Here is a 9,146-nt window from a genome sequence, read left to right on the forward strand (position 1 = left end):
ACATATAAAAATACTCACTTTTAAGTATTTGATACCTTCGATGCAAGGAAAATAACATGATTGTATTTGTGTTTGAATTAGGTTGTCTATCAACCAATGGTGGATAATAATAGATGGTGGCATGTCATACCTATTATGCCATGTTCCAAAGTGATGTATAGTACATTTACTAATATGGAGCATATGGAGGATGATCATGGCCATGGAGGTGATGATGACCGTGATACGAGAGAGGAGGATGATCATGAGATAGGAGATATAGATATTGAGGCCATTACCCGTGAGGATGAGCCTACCATTGGTGATGCTGATTTCGATGAGCACATGAGTAGCACAAGTAGTAGTGGGTTGAATGTATTTGTAGATCTAAACACTTGTTTGGATTTTGAAGTAGATAGTTTGGCAAGGGTTGATCTCATTGAGGATGAGATTGAACCGTAACCATAGCCCATCATTGATATTGGCAAAACTATTTTACATATTGTCTCATTCTCCTCACCTCACTTAATTTTTGTATATGTCGGTTTGCAAAAAAGCATTGATATTTTTGTTAAAATTATGTGCTAATTTGGTAATCATGGGCAATGTTTGGAAAGCAATGATGTACATTTACCAGCCTACACCAAAATCTCACTTTCTGTATTCTCTGTTTTGCATCTAAATACGCGTCTAATTCTCAATGTAGACGCACTAATACACGTGCAAATAGACACGCTGTTAGATGCAGTGTTAGATGCGCCCGTATTTTCTCAGTAGATGTGCTAATAGACGCGTCAATACACACGCAAATAGATGTGCTATTAGACGCGTCCCTAATTTCTCTATTCAAGCAACGTCTATAGATGCGCCTGCTATTTTGCGCATCTATCAAGCATGTCTATGGTTGCTTTGTGTTGTTGTGGAAGCAATTTGCTCATACATTCATCCTTGGTACAATAGAAACAGACACTTGAATATTTGCTATGTTCATATACACTGCATGAAACATGTCATTTTATGTGGATGAATTGTGCAAAACATGAAGGCATAATTATAAAGGTTTGAGGAGGTTTGACCAGATTGAACTTGGAGACAACAAGCTCTACTATTCAGATGCAGAGCTCAAACATCGAAGTTGAAGATCTCAAGCCCTGATTATGCATCATCACTATGTCAAACAAGTTGAGATTTCCAAGAAGATTTTTCTATTTTTCACACATACTTTTCACTGTACCATGCACCAAACATAGTGCCTATACTTTGCACTGTACTATGGACAAGTGCTTGTCTTATGCCCTTGTACTATCTACATGCAATTTGCACTGTATCATCTAGCATTACAGTGTATCATTCAAAATGGCATATGGCCATCCTTTGTATATATATTTTCACATAGATATATATAGTGGCTCGAGTTTTTTCCCTTGTACCCCCCAACGGTTTTGTCATCTGTAGCTAGAGGGCCTAGTTTGAGTGGGGGTGTTAGAGCTATATATAGCTTGCCCTAACTCAGCCTAGTCCTCAACTATATATATGCCTATGATCTATGAATAGAATCACTTTCTTGGGAGCAACTCTTGTGTCAGTCTCTCTCCTCTTTCTCTTCCTCTCAACACAATTCTTGTGTCCGTCTCTCTCCTCTTTCTCTTCCTCTCAACATATCAAAGATTTATTGCTTGTAATTTTGAATAAATGTACATTTAATATGGAGAAATGTGCTAATTATGTAGTTGTAATGGTCTAAAAGGCACTTGGTTTGGCAAAATAAATTCCAAGAGAAATATTCTAATGTATGCATGAATTGTAAACTTCTATTATATTAATCAATGGTGCATGAAGTATTAAGATTTTCTCCTAGATATGCAAATTATAGTACTTGAATTTCATTTTATCTAGTTTTTTAATGTATCTCAAAGAAATTGTTTAAATAGCTTGGACATGAAAAATGTGTGTGAAAAGTATGATGTGGCGCTATAGGAAACATGCTAACAAACTAATTTTCCAATGATCGATTGTTGCAATTCAATGGTGTAAATTTTCACCATCAACGTGTCATTATGATACCAATGCAACATGTCCTTAAATGATCTCTCATGAAAATGATTAGTACGAGGATTCTTTTTTTAATTAATAGACATAAATCATAGCTCATGACAAAGGACATGCTAAATGTACTGAAGTAGTACATTATAACTTATAGATAGTTTGTGCATTGGGAATATCAAGAATACTATATGAACAATAATTTATAATATGTGCATTTTAAATTTCTGTTGGGGTGTTTGAATTAGTGTAAATATAAATGGAGATTCTATGCATGACAGTTCACCAACAAGCTAGGCGAATGAATGTGACATTAAGTTGTAGTGTAGGTGAGCAGTAAGTGTTATAATGTTTATGTACATCAATCATTGTAGTTTCATGAGAATGTTTCATGACACATATAAAAGTAGGGTTGCAATGCTTCCAAGGGAGTAATCCCTTTAGGGTGATTCTATTGTAGTTGCACTTACTAGCTTGATTATGGATGAGCACATGCAAATTGTAGAGAGAAAGTGGTAGATCAAGCTAATTCAAACAAGGATAATTTGAGCAATATTGGCTATTTGAAATGTTGTGTCAAATTTATAGTGCTTGAAGGAAACGTTTTGTCCTTTTTTTCCCCTTAATGTCACATCACTGACATATTTATGCTCAACATGGGATAAAAAGATATGGGAATAATATGGCACTCATATCATTTATGGTCCCTTTAAGCCCTCACATTCTAAGGGTGACCCTAGAATATTATTAGCAAGTTAGTTTCACACTTTCCTTATGGTATTTTGAGAAGGACATCTTAGGAATTTTAAAAGAGTACCCCTTTTGAGAGCCAAAAATTTGCCTGAACCTTCTTGAAGGGTTTAATGGTGTTCCAAAGGTAGAGAATTTGAGTTGCTTGATCTTTTAGGATTGAAAACTTTTCTTATATTAGATGGGGCCTACTTGGATAATGAATCTTTTTATGTAATAAAAGGAAGAGTAGATGGATAGCAAAAAGACTAAGCAAACACTTTAATAGCCTCCTTCAAAAGTCACCTTCACCAAATACAAATAAAAACCATGGGAGAATGTTTTATGACACATATCTGGAGTAATCCCTTTAGGATGAATCTGGTGTACTTGCACTTACTAGCTTTATAATGGACGAGCACATGCAAATTGTAGAGAGAAAGTGGTAGATCAAGCTAATTCAAACTAGGATAATTTGAGCAATAGTGGCTATTTGAAATGATATTTATGCTCAACATGCGATAAAATCTTATGGGAATATGATGACACTCACATCATTTATGGTCCTCACATTCTAAGGGTGACCCTAGAATATTATTAACAATTAAGTTTTATACTCTCCTTATTTAACGGTATTTTGAGAAGGACATCTTAGGAATTTTAAAAGAGTGCCTCTTTTGTTGAGAGCCAAAATTTTACTTCAACCTTCTTGAAGGATCTTCTAGAATTGAAGATTTTCCTTATATTAGATGGGCCGTACTTGGATTAATGAAGCTTTTAATATAGTAAAAGGAAGAGTAGATGGATACATGGATAGCACGAAGACTAACTTGCTATTAATAGCCTCCTTCAAAAGTCACCTTTACCAAATACAAACAAAAAACATGGAAGACTCTTAAGCCAACCAAGTTTCCTTTTTTCAAAAAGATTGCCACAAAGTCTGTAAGGGCATTCTTTTTGGCCTGCTGTAGGTAGCCTTAGTGAAGGTTGTGGTTTTGAGATGGGAAAAATAAAATCATTGTTATTATTTATGCTCTCTCACGTGTTAATTTATGGTCGGGGCACTTGTAGAGTATTGAGATGGGAAAAAATAAATCATTGTTATTATTTATGCTCTCTTAGGACTTGTTAATTTGTGGTTAGTGCACTTACAGTATTGATGATTTGGGGTCTTTTGGGCCATTCGCATTTATTCCTGTTTACACACTCTTAAACTCCTTCCTTGGTTTACACACTCTTAAACTCCTTCCCTAGGGTCTCCTATTTTATGCTCTCTCTTGGGCATTTCACCCATACACACGAAGGCCTAATGAATGAATGAGAGATATATCATTCACCTTGTTTTCAAAGACATTGTGCCCTTTCTTTCAAGCTTGGAGAGGAAAGCAAAAGAGTGAATTAAGCATCCGGGAGTAAAACATTCAGTCCTCAGGGATATGACCTCAGGGAAACTGAAAACTATTTTATTACCACTCCGTTAAGGGCAGTGCCAACAATGAGCATGCGTTGCTCATGGAGTTACGTGAGGTTAGTGAATTTGATTTGAACTTGGTTGGTTACTTTGATTTGGACTTTGCGGGAGGAGGGCCGGGCCTTCGGAGCATTAACGATTGTTAGCGGGGGTCGGCAAGATCTTGATGAGGCGATGAGGTTGGACAATGGAGATTTGGAAATTGGAAGCGTTCAATCCATAGTCAGACTGTGGACAGCTGCAATCCATAGTCAGACTGTGGACAGCTGCAATCCATAGTCAGGAACTCAGATGAGGAGGTGGAGCCGGGAAAAGAGGTTGGAACTGGGAAGAAACGGGGTGGCGGGTGTGAGATTGCGAATTCTCTTTTTGTGATACGCTCGGATGATCTTTGCGATGAGGACGAAAAAGGCAAAGTGACAAAAGCACAGCTCTTTGTATGGACGCTGTACTGTGAGAGATAATCGATGGATGGCTGTGTGACGATCGTTTCTCAACTGCCGACAGAAAAGACGCGTCCGGTTGAGGTAAACGAATGTGTCGGATCTGCTCACGAATCCGTCTCTCCCTACGTAAAATCGCTATACCTCGCCTCCATAGACTTTTAGCTACTAGCTCCATGTGCTTTCTTTTACGTCCTCCTTTTGCAGATTCGTCCGTTGAACGTGTAGCCACCGCCATGCACGCAGCCGGCACCTCGGAATTTTCAATCGCATCACCCCACGATTCAACAGTCGCCGCCTTCCTCGTAGGCTCCTGCGAGCTCCTGCCAGCACAGAAAATGTCAATACGAATTTAATTCATCCGTCTTCATGGCCATTGACAAGGTGGGAGTGGACAAAGTTGTTGGTTCATCCCAGTCAGGACTCAGGACTCAAGCCTTCAGGAAGGAATCGCCATGTGACGATCTTCTTCTGCGACCTGCACATCATCTTGATGAAATTGAATTTGTACATCCCCATTGAAGCGCCGCTCCCCTCCCCTCGCGCCCAGCTTCCTCTTCCGCCTCTCGTTAACTATATCGAGTCTCATGTCTCGACGAAACGTCTAGCATCCACGAAGCCTCCCCCCACCCCCAACCTGACCCCAAATGATGTTCAAACGACTGCATCCTCCTCCAGCAGAGAACGGGCCCCGGGTAGATAGCACGTTTCATCTCCCTGCCGTCTGTATGCGTATGTCTTCCCTCCCCTCGGCTCCTTCCGTACCGAAATTTTCCATCGGTACCCTTTTACCGTGCTCGTCACTGCACTCTCGCCCTACGTCGTTAGCCTTTTACTTCCTTTGTGGATCCCATTCTGGTGCGCAGCAGCGATGCCACTTGCTTACCCGTATGTCAGAACCCTCCACCTTTCTAGCCATACTAATAGAGAGGTAGAAGATACCCCGAGCATCACACATTTGCACGAGCAGCAAACTTCAGCCTTCCCTGCAATCCTTCCCGATCGCCTTCCCTTGCTGACAAGGTCCTCATCTCTGCACCAAATCCGTTCCACATCGTTAATCACCTCACCCGGTGTCTCACTCCCCATACCGTGCGGCGTGCACGTCCGTGAGCTGAACTTCGTTTTAGGTTAACGAACCATATTTTATCTCTATCAATCGCCATTCGCCAAGTGGAAGGGCAGAGAGCTTAGTATCAAATAACGAGTCACCGAGGTGACCGAGGCAGCGATTAGCGAGGAGTTCGTGGCCGTGTGTCTCTGTGTCTGTTCCTCTTTGTGTGTGCGCATGCGTGCATAATTCGGTTTGAGTGGGAGGCTGACAGATTTCCAACCATGCTTGGCTCACACCGACGAGACTACGGTATCCTCCATTCCGACGGGTTCAAGGGCCGCAGGAAAGCTTGGAAGCTGCTTCTCATCGCCATCTCTTCCATTGCCGTAGCTGCAGTGATCGTTTGCATTGTGCTTGGGGGGATCCCTATCCCTTCACATGCCTCAGGAGCCCGATTCCACGCTCACAACCGCCTCTCTATCTCCATAGGCTTAGGCGACCTCCTCCAGATCGTTTGCCAAAACACATTGTATCCCGATGTTTGCCAACAGGACTTGGCCTCATTTCAGATTCCCCTCACTGCGAGTCCATTGGACGTTGTTTCATTCGCCATGCAAGCAGCGGTCTCGCACGTAAATGATGCCCAAAGCCTGGCATCAAAATATTCCACGCAGCAAGGCCTGCAACCAATCGAAAGTCAGTGCGCCAATGACTGCGTCGAGCTTATGGACAACACTAAAGATCAGCTGAACGCGGTAGTTTCGACTCTCTCTAGCAATCTGGGTGCTCTAGATTTGACGTCTCTCGGAGCTGCACTGAAGAATGCCAAGGTTCAACTCAGCTCGTCCCTCAGTTACCAAACGGCTTGTTGGGATGGATTTGAAGAGGCCCCAGGAAGCATCCAAACAAAAATTCAAAACAGCCAGGATTTCCTCACCGAAGTCATCGCCAACGGGCTTTCTCTTATAGATATTTTATCCGAAATCGGGAACGATGTGTCTTCATGGACGAGCCCTCTACCTCCCAGTCCAGCAATCCCTCACCTCCGCCGTCTCTTATCTGTAAAGGATTCTGTCGACGTCGATCCTGTTGAAGACGCTGCCGCGTATCCGCTCTCTTCATTCTCCACAGTTGATGAGGATGGATATCCCGATTGGGTTTCCGCCGCAGACCGTAAGCTCCTACAAGCACCCACTAGTTCTGTAAGTGCAAATGCGGTGGTGGCTCAAGATGGCAGTGGCGATTACGTGACAATACAGGAGGCTCTTGACAATGTCCCAAGCAGTTACCAGGGACGCTACGTGATCTACATTAGGGAAGGAGTATACGCTGAAGTTTTCAACGTGACCAAGAACCTGGAGAACATAACATTTCTGGGCGACGGCATTGGCTACACCGTGATCACAGGAGACAGGAACGTTGCGAGCGGTCAATATACCACTTATCGATCGTCGACAGTCGGTAATTGTTTCAGCGCATGGCCCTTTAACTACATCCATGGATTGCGTTTCTGAGTTCTTAATTATAGCATTGCGTTAATTCTGTTTCCTTGTCTCGGCTCTGTTCCCAACACGGAATATTGTGATGTGTGCGCAGGTGTAGCAGGGAGCGGATTTCTGGCTCGAGATGTGACGTTTAGGAATACTGCAGGAGCAAGCGGGCATCAAGCAGTGGCAGTTCGAGCGGCCGCAGATCTCGTCGTCTTCGTTAGTTGCAGTTTCGAAGGTTACCAAGACACACTGTATGCTTTGTCGAGTCGACAGTTCTACAGGGATTGCCAGATCTCGGGCACGGTGGATTTCATCTTCGGCAACGCCATCGCGGTCTTTCAAAATTGTGAGCTGATAGCGCGGCAGCCTCTTAACCAGCAACAGAATACCTATACTGCGCAGGGGAGAAAGATTTCATCGGACATTTCTGGGTTCTCGTTTCAGAATTGCACGGTTACGGGAGATGCGAACCTGCAAAACTCCAACTTCACTGTTTCGAATTTCCTGGGAAGGCCCTGGAAAGCCTATTCACGAGTCGTGTTCATCCAATCGGACATAGGAGCGCTAGTGGATCCTGCAGGCTGGCTTGAATGGAATGCGAGCAATCCTTTCACCGACACGCTCTACTATGGAGAATACCAAAATCGGGGTCCTGGATCCAACACAGCCAATCGAGTGCAATGGGCAGGAGTCCACACCAACATGACGGAGAACGATGCATCCCAATTCACGGTGGAGAACTTCATAGGGGGAGAAGAGTGGCTGGGTACGCTACAAGTGAACTACCAAACGGGATTATTGAGTCAGTGAGTGAGAATTGTGTGCCTGCGAAACGAACTCGAGAGGTTTATCATCGCCACGAAGGTATTGCCTGTTGCTTGTGCAGGCGTTCCGAGAAGACGAAGTATCTGCCTTACAAATTTCCTTAATTCATTTTTTAATTTTGATATCTTCTACTAGCTCCTTCATTATGCGACATTGATTAATTATAATACAAAATATGAACAGATTAAAGAAAAATGCTTTCGTATTAGCACTGCCTCTTATGTTATAAAAGTTGCCTTGTAATAGCCCAACTCCTTTTAAAAAAGAGTTAGCTTTCTCTTTTGCATCCATAAGCGTTGGCTACCATTATACTGAGAGCCCATGTGCACTCTTGTTTTAAAGCAGGGTGCCATCTCTTAAAATTTGTTTGACTTTTATGCTTTCACAATATATATATGTATGTATGTATATATATATATATATAGAGAGAGAGAGAGAGAGAGAGGGGCGGGAGGGGGGAGGGATGGGGTTTGAAGGAGAGGGACAAAGGGGATGTAGATGCAAGTTATGTTATTACACACCCTACTAAATGAAAAGACATTTGATGTATCATCTTTCAAAGACACCTTTATGTGGTCCTCACTTAGAGAGCAATATCTCACTTTTGAGTTGAAACTTTATGAGGAATAGACAAATGTCAACAATCGCATACCTGTTTAGCTGTCATCATCCCTTTCATTTCACCATCACATCCTTCTAATTCATTTAATTTTATTTGTTGAACAACATCGAGCCAATTCATTCAATGATTGAACTTGGCCCTCATTCAACATGGAATGAGCTAAGGTGTACCAACCACTTAAGTAAAGCCATATCTTACTTTTGGGTAGTATTTTTGTTGGAGAAATTCAAAGTAAAGGACAATATTTGTGTGTATAATGTGAGAACAACCCCTTCTAAAGCAAGTGAGATTTTGAATAGAAATCAACATTATAAGAGCATGGTGAGATCTAAAATATTAATTGATAGTGTGATAAATATAGATAGGGATATATGTGATATCTAAAGTGATGTAGATTTGAAGATATAAGAATGAGGTGTGCTACATATTCTAATAAGGCTCATGTTTTTGTGTGTGTGTGTGTGTGTGTGTGATTGATATATATATATAT

General features: G+C 41.9%; 1 protein-coding gene across 1 annotated transcript; it reads left to right on the forward strand.

Moving 5' to 3' along the window:
• Positions 1 to 5,634: 5,634 nt before the first annotated feature.
• LOC147904154 (pectinesterase 2-like) lies at positions 5,635 to 8,274 on the forward strand. The gene is made up of 2 exons (XM_087370976.1): positions 5,635 to 7,180; positions 7,316 to 8,274. Exons 1-2 carry the CDS (start codon positions 6,001 to 6,003, stop codon positions 8,017 to 8,019), a joined length of 1,884 nt encoding a protein of 627 aa, XP_087227102.1. The 5' UTR covers positions 5,635 to 6,000; the 3' UTR covers positions 8,020 to 8,274.
• The last annotated feature ends 872 nt before the right edge of the window (positions 8,275 to 9,146 follow it).

Source organism: Dipteris shenzhenensis, chromosome 3 (genome assembly GCF_047967505.1).
Source record: "Dipteris shenzhenensis isolate YYH24624 ecotype China chromosome 3, Dip_SZ_1.0, whole genome shotgun sequence".
Classification (NCBI taxonomy): Eukaryota; Viridiplantae; Streptophyta; class Polypodiopsida; order Gleicheniales; family Dipteridaceae; genus Dipteris; species Dipteris shenzhenensis.